At 36.7% G+C, this 27,306-nt stretch overlaps 1 protein-coding gene across 4 annotated transcripts in view; it reads left to right on the top strand.

Annotated features, from left to right (window-relative positions):
* The window catches only part of LEKR1 (leucine, glutamate and lysine rich 1), a 90,351-nt gene that overhangs the window by 35,835 nt on the left and 27,210 nt on the right, over positions 1 to 27,306 (top strand). For all 4 annotated transcript variants that reach the window (XR_014895751.1, XR_014895750.1, XR_014895752.1 and 1 more), the window contains exons 6-11: positions 9,269 to 9,350; positions 14,008 to 14,085; positions 14,362 to 14,565; positions 17,451 to 17,544; positions 22,921 to 23,073; positions 24,063 to 24,362. Coding sequence is in view for 1 of the 4 variants with exons in the window: in XM_085304065.1 (XP_085160191.1) it covers positions 9,269 to 9,350; positions 14,008 to 14,085; positions 14,362 to 14,565; positions 17,451 to 17,544; positions 22,921 to 23,073; positions 24,063 to 24,362 (911 nt within the window). In the remaining 3 variants the exon portion in view is untranslated. The remainder of the gene's footprint in view (positions 1 to 9,268; positions 9,351 to 14,007; positions 14,086 to 14,361; positions 14,566 to 17,450; positions 17,545 to 22,920; positions 23,074 to 24,062; positions 24,363 to 27,306) is intronic.

Here is a 27,306-nt window from a genome sequence, read left to right as displayed (position 1 = left end):
TGAGAAGGAGAAACTGGAGCAGGTTTTGTGGAGGGCTGCCCTGGAGCCAGACTGATTCTGCTGGAGTCAGAGGCCCAAGGCATGTGATCTTTGAGGAGGGGTGGTGGGAGCTGGACTTGTCTCGTAAGCAAAGAGGAGGCTAAGGGGCGATCCAGTTGCAGTCTACAAGCACCTGGAGGGGCGTTAGGAAGATGATGGCTCTAAACTGTKCTGGGAAGCAGCAGATGGTAACTCAAGGGACAGTGGCCACAACTTGTAGCTTGATAGCTTCAGCCCTGGACATTGAGAAAAGGTTTTTCRGTAGGAAGGTAGTATGGCACGGGAAGAAGCTACCCAGAGGGCTGGTGAAATCTCCGTTTCTCAAGACCTGACAATGTAAAACCACAGTTAACCTAGTCTGGTGTTGTCCGTAGTACCGCTTTCCTCAAAGGTTGGACTAYGTAACCTTAAGAGGTCCCTGACTTTGCTATGAATTTGTGACTGGCTGGATCATGATTAGAATTTCGTAAAATTTCATAAAGTACTTTAGCGTGTGATTCTTCTTCAAGTAATCCTCCATACGTAAGTTTTGCTGCTGCGTACGTGTGTGCTCAGGCTGGACACTTCTGGTCGGTAAGACTTGGGCCCTTTCTCCCCTCRGCGAGGACGTAAGTGGGACTGCCCCAGCAGTTCTTTCTCATCAGTGATCAGTATGGTGAGTCAGAACTTATCTTGTTTATCTGATTTAAACTAAACTATCTGCCATTTTTTTCCCAACAATGCCTAAAAAGAAAGGAAAAAGAAACTACTTTCTCTGTGCCATTTTCTGTATGTTGTGGTATGGTAGTAGACTAAAAAGCAGCAAATCCACTAGTTTGATATCCCAAATAGGTGGTGAGAAGTGGACTCTATTTCTGAAATTGGACATAGATAAATTCTTTAGACGTGCATTTATTCTTAGGTAGGCACGATCGTTTTAGACCAGAGGCTTCATGATAGTTACAGGATAGATTTGTGCTGTGACCACTGTTGACATAAGTAGGCAGAGGTGTTTCTCAGCCAGCAGCTGAGTGGGTGCTGCTAAGGCAGACAGGTCTCTGGTAGTGCCTGGAGCTCTATGCGTCTTCAGTGTCAATGTATATTTGAGCTGTTTGAGCTAGACATATGAACCTCTCCAGAGAATCTAGTTGCTGGCAAGTAGTCTTCCTTTTCATATATGTGCATAAACCCCAACCTTTTATTTAGATAAGAGCAAAAGTTTCGGAAAGTATCTTGGTCTTTTTGTAAGATTTGCAGAAAAAGTAGAAAATTACACAGCTTCATCATACATTCTTTTGAACTGATATCATTGTGAATCTGCTGTGAATTAGCTGGAAAATTGATGGCTTCCAGAGTCACTGCTCACTCAGTGTGAGTGTATTTCACGTTGTTTTTTTCACTGAAAACTTTACCAGTTCTTGCTATTCACAAAGCAGAAACCGGGGCGTATATCAAAACTGTGCTGTTGACYGAGTGTCTGGATAGGATGCAAGCAGGGTGGCTAAATTGCTGCAGCATGTTTCCAGTCAGCTCGGTGCCTGGTGTTCTCCAGGCACCGCAGACCGTATAAAAATGGGAAGTCACACAGATAAGGAGAAGCAGTTACTAACTTAGTTCTTCAAGATGTGGGGGTTTTTTTGTGACTGCTCTGTGCCRTGCCACCTCAGTCTCAGTCCTCCTCGCAGCAGTGTCACACTCTGTAGAGAATATGCTGCTGCTGAAATGCTAGGTGGTGGTTGAAGCAATCTCTTCTCTGACCTCTTTTGGCCCTTTCTGAAGACTGCCTTGAATGCATGCAATGCCTGAAACTGGTGACCAGAAGTCTCTTGTCGTCACAGTGTCACTAGGTTCACATGCCTTTCATAAAATAGGTGAATAGTCACTAAAGTCTGCCCAACTTTCACATTTTTAATAGAAATGGTCATTGAAAAGAAGATGCTGTTAAAAGCATATACTAAATATAATAGGTTCTATCCAGATCAAAAGACTTTTTACACCAATTTTTCCCAGTCTTCCCCTAAATGACCAATTAAAAAAAAAAGAAGAAAAAAAGAAACAAAAAACCCTCAACTGATTTTTAGAAGAATGGATTAATAACAGTAAAAACAATCAAACAAACTATTTTCTAGGGTATTATCTAGGATCCAGGAAGCACTGTCTCTTCTTTTTTTAATGCCTGGATGAGATGTCCTGTGTCTAGAAGGTATCTAGCATATACTTAGAAATATACCTAGAAATTAAAACTGGTTTTGATGTTATGAAAAGTCACTCTTGCAGCAAGGTTTCATAGTTTGTGACTGTAGTAAGATAAATTGTGAGACACGAAGATAAATAAAATTAAACATGAAAAGTATTGAGATGGATTTGATTCAGAGCTGACCAGGACTGAACTTTCTTTAAAATGTAATGCTGACCTTAGAATAAATATTCCTTAAACTTTTAAATGAGTATCAGTTGGTATTACAAAGCATGAATGATTTTTGTTTATTTGGCTTATGTTCTGCATAACATGTTCATTACTAGAGAACACTGCTGCTTAAGCATTTGAATATAATATTTTTCTGTATTTAGCAAGTTTTCAGCATAAGTTTCTATTTGCATTATCATTCTCCTTACTAGTTTCCTCATTTTTGTAATATCCTTCAAAGCCGATAGAAAGCTATTCTGTTCAGTCTCTGTAGGTTTCTGCTCAGAGTCTGAGTTTCTGCTGAAAAGCTCCCGTTGATTTCGGTGGGAACTCGCTGCAGAGAAGACTTGCAGAAACCAATCATATAATTGAATCCATCTACTCATTCATGAAAATCTCCTATCCAGTGCTCAGTCATTCTGAAAACTTCCCAAAACAAATTGAATAAAAGAAAAAACAGCTGAAAGACCACCCAAAGTACAAAAGCAARATAAGCATCGTCCCTTTCCTCTCCCTTTATTCCAGAACTCATTTCCGTACTCCCACATCTAGCAACGAGGAAGAAAGGCCACAGTTATTGATGATTACCAGAAATCTTCTAGAATCACAGATTTAAGACAAGATAATTGTCAGAATCAGATGTTTGTGAAACGCTACCCTGTCAGCTTCATAGTCCCCAGGTGAGGAAAGGCTGAAGGCTCTCCTTTTGTGCTGTTGATCTACCATAATTTGTTCTTAATTTAATCTGTTTTAACAAAGCGGTCACACTGCAGTAGAATTTGCTGTTACAAATTTTAGATTGTTCCCACATGTTCTGTCTAACATCTGCTTGGTGTTGGAAGCCAAAGCTTCCCCCTTTTTCTGTAGGCATTCAGAGCCATTTACTTAATAAGCCAGTGTGACGATGAATGACAGGAAATTAAAGTTGAATTATTTAGCTTTGGAAGACTACAGAACAATACATTACTGAAGAATGCCCAGATGAAGAAACTAAAGTAAACTAAAGTGACTGCAGGTGGTCTAGTCTGTCCTTAGTGTACTTGGCCACAGCTTCCTGTTCTTAGAAAAGGCAAGGATACCCAGCTCCGAAAAACAAGTGTCGTGGCTTTGTTTGGTGTCTCTTGTGCAGTTTTGTAATACAGATAACAGAACTTAGATAACTTGGTGATTGCAGGACTTTGATTACAATAGGAGCTTTGTTGCAGAAGTTTTAGAACAGCTGAGAGGAAGTTTTGGCAAAGAGCACTGTCACACAAACAGTTTTTAAATAGTCAGACGTCACTGATTTATCTCCATGGCTTCTCTATCCAACAGTAAGCCTGGATGCAGGGAGCCAAGTGAAAACCTGGTCACCCTTCCAGGCTTATAGCYGCAATAATGTGAAGGCATTAAAAAAATAATAACCGGTGATTCCCAGGGCCTCGGGCAAGCAGTTATCCTACCCTGACCGTTCCTCGTGGTCACGTGCCCTTACTACCAAACGTTTGAGCCCTACTGAGAAGAGCTCTCTGGAGCAATGTCAGACTGCTTTCGTCTGACATTTCATCTGACAGAGGCAAACCGAAGCCCCGAGAGCCTGGTGTCGGGGCAAGAGTGGCAGCAACAAATAGGGGCAGTTGCAGGCAGCAACCTGCAAATTATTTAGTAAATATTATTCAAGGTGTTGTCATTATTCAGTGCATCAGAACAGGGGTGCAACCATGCAGATCTGGGAATAGCACTCCCTTATTCCAAGTAGGAAGAGAGAAAGTACTAGTCCCCATCGCTTTTCCCTGCAAAAGCCAAGGACACTTTTTTGTTGCTGACTGGTAGTCCATGGCCCTATCCAGCTTATTTGCTCAGCAGCTGAGACAAACCCTTAAAAGTGATGCTATGAGAAATACTGGGGAATTGTGCAACCTCAAGCAATTTAATCTTTTCAGGAAAATTCCTGTCTAATGCCTGTAAAGCCATGTATTGCCAAGTCTGCCAGCTCAGATGCTGTTACGCTGCGCTGTATTTTATGGTGTGAACATATGCTATGCCTGCTGTTGTACAGACCAGTGGTTTTTAATAGCTTAGATACACTATTCAGGAGATCTTTTGGCTTTCCCCTCAGCCCGTTGCATACTCATACGGGGGAACGGCGCGAATGGGTGCTGCTCCCCTCGCTGGGTCTGTGCCAGAATCCGCACTGTTGTTACGGAGGACAGCAGGAGTACAGGCTCTGTAGCTGTAATAAATGCCATTTGGAGCTCTGTGCAAATGAAGTTTAACCTAACTTTTGCCAGACTTTGGCTTGATGTATGTGTGACACTTAATTTAACTTTTCACTTTCCATTTCTTGTTAGTATTGTCATGGGAAAACAGACCTGGCTGAAAAGCTGAAAGTATCTTCTTCCTATATTCAGAAAAGGGTCAGTCTCTATGGATTTCTGAGACTCATTTTTAGTCCAGATGTCAAGATGTGGTGGTCTCAGGTACCATATTTAATTGTATTTAACAGATGTAATGTATTTAATTGCTTCTTTTGATTTTTTTTTAAGCTTCTGAAAGTGTAGTGTAAATAATGTGTATTGGCTGTCTGCTGAGTGGAGAATAGATAAGAGTAAATTATTAGTAGTAGGTAGCAGCAATAGTAAATAATGGTGACRGATTATCTATTGTACTTACGGTGTTTTCATCCTTTTAATAAATACAACTTGCAGAATTCCCAGAAACTCATGTATGTTTGTGCATGTATTTGTAAATCACCCATTCTGAAGTTTTAGGGAAATCCTCCCTTGAAATCTTAAAATATTCTGTGAAAGAAAATTTCTGGAAGCATTGGAGCATTGCAGTTTATGGTGATCTGGCTACATTTATATAGGATAGGCTTTGTTTTAGTTTGTTTCTAGTTTCACACATGAAAATATATATATATACCTGGTGAAAATTTTGTACAAATAAACTCTCACTTGGATTATATAGTTTATGAAATGTGAAAAAGAAATTTTGAGTTATCTGTGATTTGATGGAAATGTGATGGTTCCCAATAACTCACAGAAATACTGTGTAGTTGGGCATATATTGTCGAGTATGGGAGGGCTCCCATACCCCTTGAGTACCAAAGAGTTTCTTTGCCACCGCCTCTGGTCACCTGGCAGTGCTGCGAGGGATACCGAGGAGGGCTGAGATAGCAGAGATTTACCAGGAAATAGGTCATCAACTTCATTCCCCCCTTCAGACCCTCTCAAATACGTCACTTGAAAAACAGATGTCAGAAATTATTGGAAAGGCAATAATGTGACTAACTTAGATATTTGTAAGGAACTGTGATTTCTAGGATAGTTTTTTACCTCTTGTATAACTCTATGTAAGGTATTTTGTGAATATCTGTGATGAATAATGTACATATTACAAGACAACAAGTATTCATTCTATTCAAACTTCAGGAACTTATTTCGTATTAGTCAAATAGAAATTGCAACAGAGCATAAATAGAGTTTAATTTTAACCTGTGAATTCTAACTTTTTAACGACGAGATGTTTTCAGTGTCGATACTGTTATGTCAATTCCTTTAAACAACCTCATCAGTAAGTCTGAAAATGTTTATATTTAGCAGTTTTCTTCTTTTTTAGAACACTTATTGCTGAAAAACTGTGGGATGTAGAAAACATGCATGAATATGCCATTTTTTGATTTCATGAAAATAATTTTTCAGATGTAGAAATGCTTGTTTATTGTGAATCTCCTGCTAATACAGTCTATGGAAAAATTAGAGTGCTGGTTACAGATTCCCCAACTTCATGTAGTTCCTTCTACAACTTTGAACTAAAAAGCTTTTCATAAAACCAGATGTTTATACATAGAAAAACATAAGCTAATTTTCATAGCTGTTTCATAGCTATTCATAGAAATATGTTTCGTCACAGAACTGTGAGGACTGTTCTCCTTTTCCTTCCCATGCTGCATCCTCAGAAAGTGTCACAGCTGCTTAGGAGATGAGCCGTAGGTGAGGTAGGGAAGAAAAGCTTCTTAGCGCACCTCCAGCTGTCGTGGGCCGTGTTGCCACCCCCGCCSGCCAGAACATGGCTAATAACTCCTGCTGCACCCCTTTTCGCCACCCACATTAGCAGCACTTCGTGAGAAAGTGCAGTTCTTGTACAGAGCTGTGAAATCATTTTGGAGAAGAAGGTAACCTCTGTGCTGCTCGGAGATTTCATTTTTCTAAGCGTCCTTTTTAAAGAATCTTCTGAGAAGTGATCTAAGTGTCATTTCTACATTTATTTCTTCAAGAAATCAGTGAGTAGAGTTGTGAGGTCTGTGTTCTTCTGCTATTTAATACAGAAGTACTGCTACATCYATAAAATTGGCAAAAATAAACCTGTGGTTTAGTCTGGCCAGTGAGTAAAAATGTATTCTTAATTTAAAAGTATACTGTTCTGATGCTGAATTATTTTTTTTTTGTGGACAACCAGTCACCCAGTGATAGGACAAGTTCTTAAAAAGGGACTAAAAAGCCTATATGCTTTAGGGAAAAAGCTATTGGAGCAAATAAACTGGTTCAAAATCTTCTAGGAGTTTATATTTTTTTAAAATATTGGAGTCAATTTTTGCATACCTTTGGCTGTTCTATGCAGTGTTGTRTTCCTTTGCTGTAGTGTATCACAAGTGGTCACTTACTTATAAAGCATGACCTGCAATACTCTGGGGGGAAAGAGACAGATAATTTGGTATAGTAGATTAGAGTGAAAGTTGGAGACTTGGAGAACAACATGAGAAAATAGACTACTTCAGAAATAATAGCCCCTGAAATGGAAAAAAGAATACTGAGCATGCAAACAGYGAAGCAGAGTCATTGAGGGGACAAAAATAAGAAAAACTCTGCTCTCTGGTTGGGGAGGCTTCCAGCAGAAGTTGGCTGTGCTTCCTGCTGCGACCATGGTGATACTGAAAAGGTCCACTTTTCCCCATAGGAAACTATTTCAAACTCAAATTTTCTCTTAGACTTTCAGCTATGTTTCCAAATGAGATAGATTACTTGTGTGATCTTGAGAACAGCATTTTTTTAAAAACAGCATATAATTATGGACTCCAAAACTGGCACCTGAAAACCTGGGTGAATACTCCCACTCTGTGATTATCCAGTGTCGTAATAGTTGCAGCAAATGACTGATGACAACTGAAAAGGCTTTTGTTCCAAAACCTCTTTTTCTATTAAAATAGGCACATAGTAAAAGTTACAGCAATTCAGTAAGTTCTCATGTCATAAATAATAACTTTAAGAATTTGAATCAACATTAGATTTGGCTTCTTGGAGGATATTTAAGAGGTTTTGAAAACTGAGGATTTTGATACTCCCTGTACCTAGAGTTTACCTCTGGAGAGGAAGTAGCTGTCCTAGTTTGGTACTGTGTTTTGAGGAAGATTCTTTCCTTTTTCTTCACTTCTAGGTTCATTGCAGTGTTCTGTGGTACACTGTTTCCAGGGGTATGCCTTTTTTGTAGAAAGAACTTTGATTTCAGATCAGTCTTAGGTYTTCTTGAAAGCCAGCTCTCCTTGTTCATGGACGTACTTAGATATGTTCATGAGGATCAGAGTCAGGTTAAGGTTATGTTATGGGCTTCAAATCTTTTAAGTTATTACTGTGCTAAGATTTCAGATTTAATTTTTAAGATTGTATAGTAGCGTGCCACAGGTGAAASTCTGGATGAGACTTCTCTGATATATAAATGTATACAAATGTATTTGTTGTTTGAGACAAAATGATCTAATGTATGTAACTAAAGGATTTTAAGTAAGCTTTTAAAATTAGTTTGCACACAAACAAAATAACAGATTTACTTGTAAATGGTGAGAAAATTAATTCTGTTCTAATAAGGCTGTATTTCTGCATAACATGTAGTTACTACCAGTGTGCAACAAAATGATTKACTCCTCTCAAAGTGCAGAAATGAATTCTGTCTTCACCTCAAAACCATGTTTGAAGAGACCAGGATTACTAAAAAGATTGAAAACTAATAAATCAAAAGCATTGCATTGRCTATTAGGAGTAAATTTGTAAATTTTTAGGAGTAAATTTTCATTTAAATGTGACTGTACAGAATGAGTGATATTTAACTACTTCTATCATTACTTAGTATTTTCTTAGAAAGATTTTTTTTTCCAAGTGGGAAAAAAAGGAATTAACCCAATCATACAGATTAAAAGGACTAGAATTCATACTGGAAAAGGACAACGGTTGATTGAAACTGATGGATAATGTGTTCAGGACAATAACATTTATCTAAAAAAGTTTAAGAGAAAATATGTAGGAGCATTAGGCCAATTACCATATTTTATATGAAATAACATTTGCAGCTTATTTTCGTGTCCAGCCTCCTGCATGCTTTTGCTCTCAGGAGTATATGCAATAATTTTTATGATTTAAAGTATTATGCATTTACATTTAGTTGAACTTGATATTTYCTGGTGGAATTTAAAAACCCTGTAATAATATCAAACCAGCTTCATAATATAAATTCAATCTGTGCTAGCGTAAGAATAAAAATTAAAAGGCGGTTCTAAAATGAAGTTTTTAGCAGCACAACAGCTTCCCAACTTTTTCAATAGAAGTAATTTGTTATTCCTAAGGAAACGTAACAGTCTGGCTGATATGGTTGTAAGCAGTGACAGATCGATTCAAATATTAAAAATCATAAACTACTCTTTACAAGGATGGATATTTTGCATTGCCTCTGTGAACTGGCTTGCCTGTTTGAGTTGGCAAACTTGTATAGGGGAATGAGCAGTACATRTCTGAGATGCAAATAAGCATTACGTACAAAAGTGAATTATTTTAATACARATACAGACCTGACACCAGTGTGTTTTAATTTCAGATTTAACAAATCAAGTAGAGATAATTGGACTCAAGCTTCAGAAAGTAACAGCTGAAATGGACCACTACAAAAAGCTGCTGATGTAAGATTTTCATTTGCTTGATTATTCCTCAACTGTGCATAAAGCTGTAATTGAATATTTTTTGCAAAGAGAGAGAACTGTACTGCTGCTTGTCAGAGTGGTTTGAGAAGGTTACAACTAATAGAGGAAATATTTTATCTTCATGTTAAATAGTCTGTATTCGTAACTGACTGAACATGTCTGTGGATGTAGGGATTTCTTTCTCTGTGTTTAATAATACAGCAAAGAGAAGGGTTAAATCAGCTGTATCTGACACTTCATTTAATTCTCAAGTTTAGGATAAACTTTTTGATGCCCATATAACTTATGGACTAGATGTACGTGAAAAGTAGCTCACATTCTAGAGGGAAGAGAAGGAGGAAGAGAGTATAAAGCATATAGGCTTGGGCTGGAGGGAAGAGAGTAGTAAGACTATTCAGAAACATTATTTAATCAGTGACTGTGATTTAAAAAAAATGTTATCAAATGTAAAATTGCTGTGAATATTTCACATATGTCAGTATGTTATTATGATTTGTGATTTTACTGTGTTATGCCTATAGTTTCAGATAACAGTATGCGAAGTCTAAATTAACAGAGAAAAAAGAAAATATCATCAAATACATGTCAGAGGTATTGAAACCCACTGACTGAGGAGGGAGTGCTCATCACAGAGCTGCTAATAACTCAGCCTGAGCAAGAGCAAGCATGTCTGAAACTACTGGTACATGCCGCAGTCACGCCGCGGTGCCCGTTCTGGCACGGGGAGGCACCGGGGGGTCACCGCAGCAGTGCTCGGTGTCCAGCCCCGCTCTCTGGGGAAGGAAGGCCACGCAGCTGCTGCTGTAGTCCAAAAGTGAAGGGAGAGAAGAAGGGAGGCTTTTATCAGTTCTTGAGGAAATAAGGGGAGAGGTGCACCGCTTTTTAACTATTGCTTGTGCTATTGCACCCTGTTCTTCTGGGTCAATTTTTAAACATAGGAATGGAAAAAACAATACGACATACCTGTTTTTTSAAAGAGCACAGTCCTGTTTCAAAAAGTGAAAGGAGGAAGGAGATAGTGATGTGACTGTGAAAAACATTCACCAGGAGACTCAGGGGTTTGTATCTTCTCTGGAATATATACGGAAGACTATTATCTTACCTGAGCATCTCTGGAGCTTGCCACTTGAGCTGTTGCCTGCGAACCACCTTCCCTGTTAATGGACTTAATGATTTCCCCAAGACGAGGGGACTCAGTGGAGCCAATGATGCTTTCCAAAGCTTCCTTCTCACCACAAGGCTGCTTTCCACTGACTTCAGTAGGAGCTGTGTTAGACGCCCCAAGTCCGTAACGGTAACTGCGTGGGCCCAGATCAGTTACTGAGTCCGGCTCCGCTTTACTTTCTCTTTGCGATTGCTTTGCTTTATTGCTGCACTCTTCTGAGAAAAGCGCAGTAGTAGAACAAGGGAAGATGGACACGACTCRGAACATGGGATATTCTGACTGGATAAAAGGGAAAGCTTTTTCATCAGGCAGAGATCAAATGCTGCAAAAAGGGTGTAGAGAGATTGACGGATCTCAGTCCTTGAAGAGACTCAAACCTTAGCTGTGCATGGCCCTGAGCAACTTGATCTAGGTAACCCTGCTTTGAGCAGGACGTTGGACCAGATGACCTCCAGAGGTTTCTTCCAGACTAAATTATGGTGCTTAGTGAAAAAATTTTCATCATCTTTTAAGCCGTAGGATCAAAGACTTGAGTGCTTCTCTGTATTTAGAATTCACATTGCTTGCTTTTTGAATAGGAAATAGTTTAGAAATAGCACCAGCTTTTATCATACAGTAATGAAAATAAATGTTAACGTTTGAAATATTAAACTCAAGAGTGATGAGTAAGTAAGAACTAGACTAGTAAGGCTAATCTTAAGACCAGCTATTATCACATTTTTTTATAAGTTTTCCTGAAATTTAAAAGATTCTTTTACGACATGTACTTTCTGTTTTCAGTGCCTATATTCAGAGAATCTGATCATAGCAAAGTTGCAAATATTTGGAATGCTTAGCAACGAAGTATTTTAATGATAATGCAAGTATTAAGTATGAAAAAAAGATTTCATGAACACAATTACATACACACTAAAGTGTTTCCAAATGTAATATTAACATTTCAATGTAATATGGGTACAATTTAATAAAATAACATATTCAATATCTGTTTAAGTATAAATAYGAGGTTTAACCATGGTTATTAATTGGTGAAATGATGACATAATGACGAGAAATCTTCACAGTTTCCAGCCCTCTTACCTACTAAATTGTTACTTGCTCATTTTTATCCACATCTTATTTGAAACATTCGTCAGTATTGCAAGGTTATGCTTTCTTGTTTACAGAAAAAAGAATTATGATCCTAGATTAGCCTGAGATTACACTGAAAATGTAAATTGTATTAATTAAGAATGTTAGATAGAACTGATGGAGCTCTGTTATCTGCTTTTTGCCTATATATATTTTTCTGAGAATAATAATTTTCTACATCCTTTTCAGTTGCAGAGTCAAAATACAAATTATGCATCTTTTCACCTTGCATTAAGGTGAAAAGATATTTATTTTAAAATGAGTGTGTTGACATAAATCCAATTTCTGTGTAGAAAGAAGAATGATTTTTTTTTTGTATTTTATAATTAAAAATTTTAATTCATTTATCATTTGGTCAGAATTTCTGTATCCAACTCATTCTTCTGCAGGACGGTGAACTGCTATTCTGTGGAAAGGAGATTGTTCACATCCAATAATCATCAAGAAATATAATGAGCAGTAATCTGTTTAGTCTTCACAAAAAATTCAGTTTCAATGGAGTACTTAGAATAATGTTACTAATTTTCTTATTTACAAATAGAAAGCAGTGAGGTATAAATGCAGAGGCTACTGAAGGGAGCAGCATTCATTCTAGTGACTACTGGCCTTGTTAGATGTTATTAACTGTGGTGATGGCCATGGCAATGGTCACCATAGGAATCATGATCAGATTGCAKCTGGGAGAGTCTGTAAATTTGTAGAACATGTAAACAAAGATTTAAGGAATTTTTAAGGTGTTACTGTTTCACACTGGTGTAAGTGATCTGGTTCTTCAATTACAATAAATAACTTCTTGGAAAGTTTTTCAAAATTTTCTGTCTGGAATTGTTAGTAAAATATGTATCAGGATTAACTGGACATTTTGAAAAACTTCTTCCTTGAACTATCGATGCATTTCTTGAACTCTTTGCTTTCTCAAGCAAAATATTTAATAACTTCCAAAATTTTCCCATTTAGACACACACTCTTAAAACATCTTAGATATAAGCACTAAGAAACTGTGTGGATGGGGCTTGAAACGCCATCAGATGTCATCAGAAGCAAATGGCTTCAGATTTCACTCAGGAATAATTTCCTCTCTGATTTAGGCTGTTGATCCAAGCAGACCTGTTCTCCTTTCTTTGCAGCCTCTTCAGTTTGGACTCAAGTCACCTTCTTCCCTAGCCCCCTATTCTCCTTCCTCTGCCACCTCCGTATTCTCACTTCAGGGTCTTTTGCACCTTTCATTTAACGTATTTCCTTTCGCCGCAATTCCACCCTTCCAAAAGCAGCGAGCAGCGCCAGCCCGCAGAGCTGCAGGGCGGCGCTGGCAGGCGCCCCGCGCTTTGCTGCGGCACCCTGCTCCGGGCCGGTGCGCCGGTCCTCCCTCTGATCTGCCTGGTTAGATTGGGATTGGGACAGTCTTGCCGGGCTCACGCGGTATGGCTCAGGTCTAAATTAGAGCCTCTGTGGACTATCCTAGCACAAGTACTACATGCTGTTATTACTAAGGATAGCTAGAAACAAGATAACTAATTCGTTTCTTATAGATTTATATTTACAAATGTTAATGAAAGACTATTCCAAGTTTACGTACAATAAATTAGACTAAAAGTTCATCTTCTGCTGTATCCTGTTTGTTGCAGTGGCTATTAGCAGATGTTTAGGAAAAAAGCAAGAACAGAGCAAGTATGAAATGATCCTTCCCCTAATATATCTCTTAACAATCTGTTTAGAGACTTCTGAAACCAGAGGTTGCATCCTGTTACAGAACCTATTTTTGATAAATTCATCTAATCTCTTTCTAAATCCATTTTTTTCTTCTAGCTTCCAAAACATCCGATGAGTTTCACAATTTACTTTTCACACAGTACAAATGTAATCCCTTTGCCTGCTTATTTAAACTTGAATTTCACTCACATTTTCTCTAGCATCTCCTAAGGACTGACCACCAGTTAAGAATAGAGTCTCTCAAACACATGAACAGTACTTGTTGTTCTGTATGTGATCCCATATAGTGATTTCATAAAAATGTGTACTAAGTTGCATGCATTAAATATATGTAACTTACAAGGTACATTAAGGCAGAAATTGAAATACGTTTATCTTTTGTGATTTGCAGAGGAAAAGACAACCTATAAAACATTTTTTAGACTCACAGGATCATAAGATGACACAGTTTGGAAGTGATCCACCCCTCTCAGTGCAGGGACAGTTTGCAGCAGGTTGTTCAGGATTTTCTATTTAATTAAACTATAAAATATAAGTTAGGTAATAAATTAATAAATGATGTTCAAGTTATTGCATAAGTAAAGACTATCATTTCTTTGGAAAAATGTGCATTTTTTAACATTTTCGTAGGATGAAATCAGCAGAAGTTGATGTCTGTCAAAATGAACTGAAAAAAATGAAATACGAAAATGGAATTTCTGAATCAAGGTAAATTTAGAAATTACGTGGCATAATGTAATATGGATACATTTCTGAGTGGTGAGAGCAAAGAATTTTATGATTTTAGTATAGCTTTTATGCACTTTTTACTGTTTTCAGTATGTAGTTTTGTATTAGTCATTAGATATACCTTTCTAAAAAATATATGGTTTTTTGTCTAATACTCTCTTTTTCCATGTACAAATTATTTCAGTCCATTTAGTTTCTATCTGTAAATAAGAATATAATAACTGTGATGCTGATACATTTTAATTTCATCTGTAGACTTACTAAAGAGCTAAAGGAAAAGGAGGAATCACTATTAATCTGCCAGCAAGTATGCAAACATTTACACGAAGAAGTGGCTGAGAAAGAGAGGAAAGAAGAAGATCTAAAAAGAAGAAATAGTCGATCAGAAAGTGAAGTAGAAACACTTAAATCTCTTCTTAGACAAACTGAAGAAGAAGTGGTGATGTTGAAACAAGAAAGGTAATCAGACCAGTCACCATAGATACTGTAGTTTAACTGTACATTCAGGCTAATTTTTCTTCTTGGAAATTTATTAAAAATAAAACATTTCTCCTCTTCCAGGCAACATTTCTTACTTTTATCACAAGCATCTGTAAAACATCAGGCATACTTGTGCCAAGCACCTAGGAATAGCTGCCACAGACCARTGAATTTTTAAGTAAAAGAAGTGTTCATAGTTTTCAGTGATACTGCTATATTCCAAGTTATTGCAATATAATAAAAAGCCAACTTTAACCTTGAGACTAGTGAAAAAACAAAACATTAAGAAAGTGATGATCAGTTTCATATTCCTCGTTATCAATGATTTTCCACTTAGTCTTTGTTATAAAAGCTAACAATTTACCATAGCAAAAAAGAGACAAATTTGATCTAAATCCATATTTTTCTTAAAGAAAGTCTGCAGTACAGAATATTTTGAAGCACATAATGTAGTCCAGTTTTAAATAACTTTTGCAGTCTCCCAACTTTTTACACAAATGTTGCAAGTTCCTGTGAAATTATCTGCATTGCAATAGTAATTTTATTCCATGGGAATTCTACTGTACTACTCTTCTATTTCATTCCATTACCATTCCAATTTATTCCAACATAATTCTGATATCAAGGACAGATCTCAACATTTATATGCATGTAAAATAGTAGAATATTGAGACACCCGCAAAGTTAGAGATTTTGTTCAGTAAAACATCACCTTGCATGTTATTGAAACAAGTATGTCACACATTCATTAATTAAATAATTTACTTTCTAAAAATGTCTTTATTATAGGATAGGAATGCTTATATCAACTTATCAAAGTGCATGGGGTATCATAAGAATATATGAGTTGTTATACTGAGTAATATAATCTGTTTGCCATTCCTAGGTACTTCAAAGAAAAGTACAAATATTTCTGTGGAGGGCAATTATTCAGTAACTGCTCAAAAGGGAAATTTCACCCTTCTATGTTAGATGAGAATTTCTATCTCCTCCCAAGACCCAAAGTTCTTTTAATTTTTGTTTCACACAAGCAGAAATCACCACTGAGTCTATTAACAGTGTATACTGTATTTAAGCCTTGGCACTACGGTTCTGAACGTGGGAATTATAGTGTCGTCTGTTTGGGTTTATGTCAGTCTCTGAGCTCCAGATTTGTGAGACTGAAAAGCCCCTCTTGTGCGGCCGTCAGGACGTAGGAGCAGGGGTGTGAGGAGCCCGGCCGCAGGAGCTGGGCGGGTGGAGGAAGACCTGCTGGTTCTAGCTGCACGTCCTGTATAACCTGCTGTTATCTAGCCGTATAGCCTTTGTATTCAGAGCAGTTCTGTCCTGTCATTGCCACTTGGAAGGTCTTATTTTACTCTGACTGGCAAAACTCTCAAAGCCTTGGCAGCCCTGAAATCATATTTTGAAGTTTTGGAATTAATTGGATGGCTTTTTAAAATTATTTCAGTATAGACAAAACTTGAATGAAAAACAACATGTCTATAAAGAAAAAAAAAGAAAAAAAATCCCTATTTTAAAATCTAGAGCTTCAGTTCAATCCAAACCAAAACAGTGATTTATTGCCAATGTTACGGTTATTGTTTGTTATATGAGGATTATAGAGTAAGAACCTTGGAAAGTTCAAATTCTTAGGAACATTTTTAGGAACTTACCAATTGCAGCAGTGCTATAAATGTGACAATATGCTTATTTATAGGAGATGACCTAGTATTCACTGAAATGTGTGGACAACTTCATACTGATCTAGTCCTATTTTGAAGGTAGTATCAAAGAAGCTTCCGTTTTCCCTATGATTACTTTTCAACTGTGGAAAATAAAGCACTGAGCTTCTGAGTCTATTATTTTCTGAGATGGCATCGAATTTGTGAGCATTTGTTTAAGAATTCTGCACTTACGAATGTAAATCCCCCCCCCCTTTTTTTTTTACTTTGAATGTATTCTGCTTATCCAGATTTGTTTATAACTATCAGAAGCTTGATGTTACGATTCACAAGTATCTTGCTAATAGCTTTTCAGYTACTGATAGATCAGTCTATCTTGTATTGGCAAAATAAAGTGCTGACCCCTACTTAAGGCCAAAAATGTGGCAGTATGCTGTTTCAATGGTATAGAATGGGAAAATGAATTCAGAAGAGTGGCTTTTGAAGAAGGTAGTGTTTTCTGARGTAGTGATGTGCACCAAGAGGCATTAACCTGTCTTTAGATTTAAAGGGTTTGAATATCCATTCCACCTGAGCACTTGTTAAAAACATATTACGTGTAATTTAAGACTATCTCCCTTCTACTTAAAGCATGGATACACGAGTTGTTACAGTTGGTAAGCTGTAATTTAATGTAATGTAAATTGTAATTAAGGTACAATGGTTTAAACTATCCAGGGCTCTTGTTCTACAAGCCTCACATAACAAACAGTATCTGTAACAATAGCAACCACTTAGTGGTTTTAATTCAAAACCTACTACCATTTTTAAATTAATTGTAATAATATTTTGAGTTCATTAAATACAATAATTTGTTTTGAATATTTTAGCAGTTATTTAATGTTCTCCAAATTTTGACTTGGGAAATATAAAGATATTTAAGATTTACGCAAGTATGTTTGGAAAAAAGATCARCTAATACTTTTTTCTTAAAAAAAATAAAAWTCCCAAAGCATGTGACAGTATTATGCAAATGCTAAATAGTGATTATTGTTGTGTGTGCCTTAGGGTTCCAGACAGGATTGCAAGGGCTGGCTGTACTGAATCCTAAACAAAGAGGAAAAGATGAGCCCTTGTCACAAAGGACTTAATTGCAAGAAAATGGCATACCATCAATCTAGGCAGAGCACATATTTACATATGAGTTTTTGTGGTTTCTAGGGAGTTAATGCTGATTTCTCATCAGAACAGAACAGAGCATCTGCAGGAAACGTTAAGACAGAAGATGCAAAATGAAGATAACTGGAGGGAAAAGGTAATACTGGATGTGTAGTTGGCACAGTTTTCATTTGTTTTTCATAGTCAGCTGTCATGAATCTGTGTGGTAAGCCAGATCTCTATCTCCTCAAGTGCAAATTTGTCAATAGACATAACTTCTAACAAATAACATAACAAATATTTTCTTTATGCGAGAAGTTTTAATTGGTGATCTCTCCAAATAGGTCTGAATTGAATGTGAAAAGTATTTAGTATGAGCATATACAGATAGGCCAGTGTTCAGATATGATCCAGAAATTCCAGGTTTCAGGGTATTTGTGAAGTGTCTGTGTTAAGAGTGCAACCCTCTGAAAGCCCAGGGTTGAGAAGCAGAACACGAGCTYGCTGAACCTCCGATACTGCAAGCAGCTTGCATTCCTGTTGTATACGGAAAGGCAGAATCCAAGGGGAAATGTGCAGTCTTCCAGGTCACTGCCCTGCAGAAGCTCCAGGGAGGTGAATGTACTTATGCAATCTCCATCCCTTTGTGTGTGACAGTCTGGGTTACGAACCCTGAACCACGATTACGTGTGTGTACACATCAGTGGCTGTGTTCATTGCCCAGACAAATCTGAGAAAGAAGCRTAGAAAAGCATAAACTTAATTTTGAAGTACTTTCACAGGAAAAATAAGGCTGCACATTGTTCTCAAAATGGAGAGAACACAGACCCTTCTGCATTACAGGGGTTAGGGGAATCCGAATCGTAGGTTACTATTTGTAAAACAAATCTATAAAATAAATAGTAAGCAGATGAGCTAAAATGTCTGCTTCTTTAAAGACATGTATTTACAAACTGAAATAGAATTACACGAACAGGCTTTTGTAGTGGAATATTACTTGTGGAGCTCTCACAAGCTGTTAAATGAAAAAACGCAGCTGAGTTCTTAAACGTAGAGCTTAAGATGAAGGCAAAATTCATGTTAATAACATGCTTAGTACTTATGGCAATGATGATGCAGATACATGTTAATGTTATTACTATTCTGTGATTCTTGTACTTACAGCAATAGGTAAGTGAAGAAGTGATGCAACAGTTTTATCCTTTCTAAGTTCTCTATGCACATGAAATTTATTGTGGTCTTAGTCTGAGACAGTACTTCCCACTAGTGTCAGTACAAATTAAGCAGCTACATGGAGAGAAAAATGACAGCCTCAAACCAGCAATGTCATCTAGCTAATGATAAATACTTCCTGGAGGAACGATAGTTTTAAGTTTGAGGGTTTAAGGAAGCACACGCAACCTGTGGCTGGGGGGCTCTGTGTGACCCTCCAAGCAGCGTCTTTAGTGAATGGTTGAGGGGCAGCTTGTTCTGCCTGGCTTGCCCAGAGGCTCAGAGACGCCGTGCCTACACGCTGAGCGGAGAACTAATCGGGAAACGTGTGTTGGCTTGGGGAGCACGCAGCTGGTTAGAGCAGGTGTACCCTGCAACAGAAGGCAAGTGGTTGTGCCTGGGCAGCTACCCCTGGGGGCTAGGGAAAGGGGGGCACGGGGAGGAGAGGAGGAACGTAGCTTAGACTGGGGAAGTTGGAGGGGGACACGGTAGCAGAAAAGAAGTTCATCCATTCCTGTGAGCTGGCGGTTCTCCCATAAAAAAAAGAAAGAAAGAAGTTGCATAGTGGAAGTTACAGAACTACCCTAGAAAGGCTTCAGCTTTTTCTAGTGACGATACCACCACCAGGTTTTCAGGCAGTTGCACCTCTGCCAAATGGGCTCCTGCTAATGACTCTGCTGTTTTTACTTGCTTTCTGTTCAAATTAGAGCATGTGTGAAAATAAATACTTGGTGAATTTTACAGTGAAAATGATCTCTGTATTCCATCTGAAAATGAAACGTTTTCACACTCCTACAACTTAACGTCTCCGTTATATTTTCCATCCTTTGTTATTTTAATCATTGAATCTTGCAAAATCCTGCAAAGCCACTTTCATATACCTTCCTGAGTCGTTTCTTTTGGTAATGAGATGATGGTGTCCTTACATGGTGGGGAAGAAGGGGAAGGGGTGAGGGAGAATAGTAAACCTTCCATATGTGCATGCTCATTTTCCTTCTCATTTTCCCTCTATTTAAGGGAGTGAAGGAAAAAAACGTTAAGGTTACGGATGAGAAGAGTGATTAAATACTGCCAGGAGGACACCCAGAGTTCAGGGAAAACTGAGAACAGAGAGTAAGAAAGGCATTAAGTCCAGTCCTGGTCCATGTGTGTAGGATCCAACGTAATGAAAGTAACGCAAATAGAAAGCTCAGCCGTGTACCTGGCTTCCAAGGGATGTGAAGCACAACATTTTTCATACTATATGGCGGAAAAGTATTGCACAGAATTACACAGATCTTTTCCACGAATATAAAATCCACCTAATATGTCTTTTCTTATTTGAAATGTTTTATATTCCTGCTAGCTACATCTTTAGTTGATATAATTACATTCTAAAAAGATTATAGTTTGTTAGACTTCTTTTAGGATGTCCTTGGATTTTAGGTCTTAGATGGAAAATTATTTTCTGCTGATATAAGAAATATACGTGTATGTCTACCTGCTGCAATTGCAGTTTGGGAGGTATTTGTTGTTGCTACGTAATAGGTAAACTGCACTGCTCATACGTAGCTCACTGGAATAGGCCAATACTACCACTCATCATTTATATTGGGCTTTCAGTAGCCTCAATGTGTAACAGTGATCTCTGGTGTCAGTATCTTTTGCAGGTGTAATTTTTCTGTAATTTTTGTTCGTACTGTGAAGTTCTGAGCTGAAGACTAATTAGAATTTTGGAGCCAGCTTCCAGTTTCTTATTGGGATTTGGAAATTTATTTCCTGTAAAWTATAAGCTATAAACTTTATTTTAATCTGAAACACTTTCACACAAAGTGAATTAAAAAAGAAAAGAATATAAGAAATTATTAAAATAACTGCAAAGGAAAAATTAGAAATATTATTGAACAGGAAGTCTGAATTTTCTGATTTAAGTCTTATAAAATTTGTAAAAAAAAATTTCATCATCGTTTTTTCATTCAGTATGTGGTAAGTGTCTGAAAGTTTTATTTAGTCTTAGAAAAATTTTTGGTCTACTAGCAATTAAGATCAGCTACATTTCTTTTAAAATTTCTTAACCTCTCTATCAGAAGATATAATTTTAGAATGAGGTCACACTCTCTATAGAATCACAATATATTGTTCAACTGACATTAAAGTAAGATAAAGACTACTAGAATAGAGAGCAATTGCATCTTTGGAATCACAGCCATTAAAATGTGAACATCAAGTGCTCTAAAAATGTTCTTTGAGACAAAAGAATCAGAAATGTGACAGAGTGACAAAGTTATCTTTTTCTTTGGATAGTGTGCTATTGCCCAAGAATCAAGTGTTCCAGCTTTATATTTAAAAAAGCAAATAAACCTTTAAATTGTTGTGATGGAACAAACATAATAAATCTCTTTTATGTTAAAAAAACCTTTAAAATTGATGAAAACATTTGCCTTTGTATGTAATTTTTATATTTAATTAATAAGGAGCATGCAAGTGGTTTTAAAGCAACTGGTAGACATTATACTTTCAAGTAGAGCAAGGTCTTTGCAGACCAACTGCCATTTCATTTCCTGTTATGATTACCAGCTGTATTAATGTCAAGTGTTTAAATACAAAAAATGCTTTTATAATCTTCAAATTGAGTTCAGTTTTTTATACTGCTGGTATTTATTAGTCTTCATAGTCAAGTATCCTCCAACACATAATTTGCTTCTAGAATAATGTGTAGAGTTATTAAGTCCTCTTATTTTCTACAATTAGAATCCTAATTTTTGTAGCTAGTGATGTAGAAGATACATATATAATTCTAAATTAATAATAATAGTAATATGTTCTATTTTGAGGGTCTTATAATATACCAGTTTTGAGCTAATTTGGAGTGGGGGATTTGTGTTTATTCTAATTCCAGAATTGTGAATATTTTTCTTTTCCTCAAAAAGAGTTAAGGGGATTTTTTTTGTACTTAAGCTTATAATTAGTGTATGAAACTAGATCATTATAGTTAAGCTCATTCTGGGTTTTTCTGATTTTAATAATTTTAAGTAATTAGCTTAGTATTGTGCATGTTTACCATAGTGCTTATGATCTCTTACATTACAAGTAAGTCTACTAAAATTAAGCCTGCAGTAATACAATATTAGCGTGCTAGTTTACTGAAAATATTCTTCAGAATAAAACCTTCAGTACTTCCTTCCAAATATATGCTTTTATTGTAAGGAAATCATTACTGAATTTTCAAATTCAAATTTATAATATTAAGTGTATATTGTTGTGCCTTAGAGACTGGAATATTTTATCCAGAATTTGCAATTCTTTCACTTAAATTTCCCCAATTTTTGGGCCTGAAGTTATCCCACATGCATGCCATCAGAGCGGTGGTGTCTGGACTGGAAAGCCAAATGAGGCAGTTGGGAGCTGCCTCCTCCATCTCCTCTAGCCTGGGAAGCTCACTGTTGCATCCAGCTGTGATTTGAAGCTGGAGTCAACACCGCTCTCTCTACGTTACCTGTACGGGCAGTGCCTGGGGAGAAAAACGTTGTGCAATACTAACTGAGAAATTCTGTGGGATTTACTTGGTATTCCTATATATCCTCCTTCTGCTGTGTGTTTGATACTTGTAACAAACTGGATTTAGTGGAAGCACATGTGAGGAAATAGAAATGCAGAACTAATGTGTACCACATTCCAAAATTGTAAGATAGTGTAGATGAAGTATGTGCACTGTCTGATCCTTGGGAGCAAGGATTCATATGGTAAATTGTTATTCACTGACAGAACTGAATGGCATAGCATGAACAAAATATTATTTTATAAGAAAGCTGGAATTAATATCTTTATACTTTTAATATTCAACTTATGATCTATTTTTAGTACAGTATATGTCGTTTACTGTGAAATATATTTGCTACCTTTGAAAATAATGAGCAGAGTTTTACTTATAGAGCAAGTGCTCCCAGAAAAAAAGGCATCTATCTCAAGAGCCAGCTAGAGATTTTAGGATTTCATATTTTCACAGTGATTTAGAGCAAGGCTCAGCCACCTAAGCCTAGGCATCTAGTACCACTTGAGATGCCGTAGGGTTTGTGAGACATCATTCTGGGGCTGCCAGATATAACTCAGGTAGGTTTTTCAGTGCAGTTTTGAGCAGGAAACTTCTGTACTACTGTGAGTCAATGGGAAGTGAGAGCTTTTAATTGCCAGAGTCTCATAATTGCAGTCTCTCAGTTATGTGTGGTTAGCATGCAAAATCCAAGTCTGCCGAATTTCACATCACTTAATTATGGCAGTGTGGAATCTGGAAGGTATTTTAAGATAAGTTGGAACATACCATTAAAAAACACTTGTTTCCTAGATGGAACTTGACTTGGCTAAAGGAGAAGCGCAGCACAAAGAAGCTATTCTTAAAGTCAAGGAAGAAGCGAGAATGGAACTTGACACTGAAAGACAAAAACACCAAGAGTTAATCACAAAGTATCAGAGAGATCAGGAAGAGCTCCAGAAGAAGGTGTGTAACACTCACGAGAAATTTTTTGTGGCAGTAGATAATGTAAGCCTTTGAAAAATGGTATATTATTACATAAAACCTCTTTCTGTGTAGTCGTCATCTACATGGTAAGACATTTCTCCCAATCTTGGTATATGGCATATGTTTCACTTTTTTTCAAATGGAACAGTCTAAGAAATAATCCAGTTAAAGTTAAATGTTGTGGAAGTTCTTACTTTCCCCAGAGTTCATCTATATCCTTACAGTGTTGCTGCTGATTATTTTTATAACAACAAAGTCGTCTTTTAAAAGGCTTTGGACTGTTTCAGACTATGACAGGTTGTTACAGGTCCATCAGCACACTTTCCCCCCTTACCGCATTAATCCAGCAGTTATGGGCTAAGATCCAGTGGTCAGCTACCTGCTTCTCTTCTCTGTATGGGCTGTTGCATCACGTGCAGTTTGCCATTCCCTATTACCCAGTTCTAGGGTTTTCCAAGTTTTATATAGAAATTTAAATTTGTACCTGTAACTTTAGTTTTCAATAAGTTGAACATGTTCCTTCAGATATCTGGAAAATCAAAGAAATTCAATGAAATTTTGTTTAAAATTCACTACATTACACCATGTTTTAAAGAGCTGAAAATAACAGTTTAACATAGTTCACTTTACAAGTCATTTGACTTGATTTACAGTAATTTGACTAGGATTTTAAAACCCTGCAGAAGTACTGGCTTGCTGTAAAGAAATTAAGTTTTCCCATTTATATCACTATTCCTTTGTTTGATCTTGGACACAATATTTAATCTCTTTTCCTGAGTTTTGGTACATGTAGAGATCTCTGATATCCTCTGAAGATATTATGTAAATTCAAAGCATTTTTTTATATCTGTGAGGGCCTGTGTGTATGCATTTGCATTTTTCTTCTAAGTTAACATTTATCCGATACTTAATTCTACATATCTAAAGAAACCAACTGAATATAGACTAATGAAATATTTGTCATGCAGATACCTGAATTAATATCCAGTGCCATCAATAGCTTAAGGACGGAAGTGGAAATTCTTGAAAAGAAGCTACAAGATGCCCAGATCAAACTTGCAGAGAAAGATGAAGATAAGGAAAAAGATATTCAGAGCCTCAAAGGACTAATTACTGAGCTTGAATTTCAGCTGAAGATGGAAAGGAACAATAATGAATCATTTTTGGATAATATGAGGAAAGAAATCAAACAGAAGTCAGATGAACTGGAAAAGTTAACAAAGGAGCGAACACAGCTGATTCACAATTTGAGTCAAGTTCAAGAGGAGGTAGGAACATGACTGAGGAAATGCCTATTTTTACTTAGAGACATGTGATTTCTAGAACTCTTTCAAAGCGTATATTTTTGGACTCTGATACACAGAGTTTAAAAGTTCCTTAAAATTAAATGGTTTGTAGAGCAAATCCATGACAATTTCATAAACAGAAAGTATTACAAAATATGTGTAATTTTAAATTAGGCAAGTCTTTCAGCTAGTGTTTTAATTAAAAAAAAAAAAAAAAAAAAAAAAAACTTTTTCAAGTCCTCTAAGGTATTTCAGTTTTAGTCTCCAGCCTCACATCACATCAGGCTGCATAAATGTGAGTATAAACATAAAAGATTCTTCATGTTTTTAGAGTAGAAGACATGGACATTTCTTATTTTTAGAGCATGACAGTTCCTCCCTGTTATCTTACTTATTTTGGAGGTGATTTGTAAGAAAAAAATGCATACTGTCAATATAAAATAGACATGGTTCTGGTCTCAAAAGGATACGAAGGAGAGATTGCATCTTTTACTGCAGGAGAATGTATATAAATCTTGCCACACCATTGTGGGTTTGTCCTGCCTCCTACAGTAAATCCACATTTTGTAAAGTGGGAATGCATGAAAAAAAGAATCAAATGTGAAGATAAATTTGACTGCTGGATATTCTTACTATAGCCATTTGCTGAATGTTTGGAATATAATGGGAGGGAGGAGGAAGAGCTGTACTACTGTACGAAAAATGTGAGAACAGTTAAATCAGTGACCGTAGATAAGATTAGACTGGAATTTCCAAAGTAATTAGTAGCAGAAAAAATTGGTAAACAATGAAAATGAAACTCTAAAATGAGTAAGGGTCTTGCATTGATGTTTATTTTTGCTGTGAAAAGGTTCAGAATCAATGTGTTAGTGAAATTAGAAGGATGTTGGCAGGCATACTGTCATGTAATTATGGAAAAAAGCCTTAGAAAGATACGCCTTCTTCAAATATTGATAAGGAACTTTAGTATGATAAGGAACACRGTGTTATCCTTCATCATGAGATTCCCCTAGCTCTTCATATGTTCTTTTTTTCCCCACACTTTTTGTGTTGTTCCTTCCCTAATATGATCACATTAGGAAATGGTCAGGTAAGTGTGGTTGAAAATTGAAACTAATTTTATGAAAAACCTTGCACCATGATAGCTGCTCAGGCTTTCAGATGGTAGTTTACAACTTTGTTTATGGACTGTCATTGACCATCGGCATGTCGGAGAAGCTAATACCTAACCTTGTTTTATTAAGTTTTCATTAGAATTAGATATTCAGAGAATAAATCATTCTGGATATTTCTGTCTGTCTCATTTCTACTTCTGTGTATAATTATGTCCCTTTCCCAGTGGCTTCTTCATATGCAGTTGGTGTAGAGGTTGGATAGCATAAACAAAACTTCTTTTTCCACTCTTCGATTGCTACTACTTCATTACTTCTTCCTTTGGATTTATTTTTTGTTGTTATCTTCCTGATCTTTACTATTACAGATGCTTTAACCAAAATAAAATTCTCAAATGTGACCTAATATAAGTGGGCAACAATGGACTTTGTTTTTTTCTCCATAGTTTTTCAGGTTTTGAAAGGAACACAGATGCAAAGTTTGATATTTTTAATAACCTCTTTTTGGCTAAACTGAACTTATCACCCTCCATTTGGAGATAGCACGTTTCTGTGCTCTGACTTTACTGACAGCAGTAGTCTCTCTTCAGAGCGTCAAAAAAGTACCATCAAGATTTTATTTCTTTTCACATTTTCTGCCCTGTATATATGCACTGTCATAATCATATAGAGAATTTCAGATATAAGTGTTTGACCTCACTTAAAGATGATACGAGATCTCATCCTGCCTACAGCTCATACTTTTATAACACTGAAGAGGTTTACATACAAACATTTGTGTACAGGCAGTGGGGCTGTATTTTACTTATTCATTCTCTGTGTCAGAGAGACATTATCTTTATAAAAACTTTCTTCCATGTTCATATACCTCCTTGTGTCAACTACAATCACTTGCTTAGAAGAGTAAAATTAGGAAAATATGTGGGTATTTTCTGCTTATGTTAGTGCTTTTGAGTAGTCCTTATTTTTATGAATTAAGTTGCTTTTTATTTATTTATTTTTTATTTCAGCTGGAAACCGAGAAAATTAGCATCAGGAATAAGTTCTACATAGTGTACTGGGGACTTCTGTTACATTGAAACAGCTCCAACTATCTACTTAGGAACAAACACCAGTCACTTATTATTTGGGTATCAATAATCACAGTGGACAGTTTTTGAGGACCACTAGACTGAAAATCACTTGTCCAAATTATTTGGGAAATAATAATCAATAAAGAATTCATTCACAAAAATCAGTTCACAACTACTTAGTATACGGAAGAAGGTAACTTCTTGGATATTTTATTCATAATAATGAATAGTCACATAGTAATGTGACAAAGTTTGTCCGTTACTATGAATAAGTTTGAACAGTAGCAGGGCACAGACTGCCAGTGCCTTTGATGTACTCACGAGTGCCAAATATATCATCAGTGCTGGGAGGTTCTGAAATCTGCCCTGCCGTGTGGTTACAGTCAGTGGGCTCGAGCTGTTCTGTGCGTTTCCTTTGCGTGCGGTACACGGGTGAAGCCAGTCTTGGTGACTGAGTAAACATGGCTCGCCCTGCCTGCGCTGAAAATATTTTTGACTTCCTGGATTATGCTTAGCTTTTCRTAAAATCCCCTAAAATAGTTACTTTTACCACTGAACAAAACAGGTTCTACAACACAAAACCCAGAGCATTTACAGAAGGATTATTAAAACTAGAGATCTATTTTGTGTCAATACTGAGATTTCCAACATGATTTCCCAAGTTTTGCCACGTTAATATGCTTTTCGTATTTGCTCTCTCAGCTTTTGTATCTTCTATTACATGTTTTATCCTTTAAATAT

This window comes from Rhea americana, unplaced genomic scaffold (genome assembly GCF_003343005.1).
Source record: "Rhea americana isolate MKP2758 unplaced genomic scaffold, rheAme1 scaffold_202, whole genome shotgun sequence".
NCBI lineage: Eukaryota > Metazoa > Chordata > Aves > Rheiformes > Rheidae > Rhea > Rhea americana.
The sequence above is the reverse complement of the archived record's forward strand: the minus strand, read 5'-3'. Positions and strand labels throughout refer to the sequence as shown.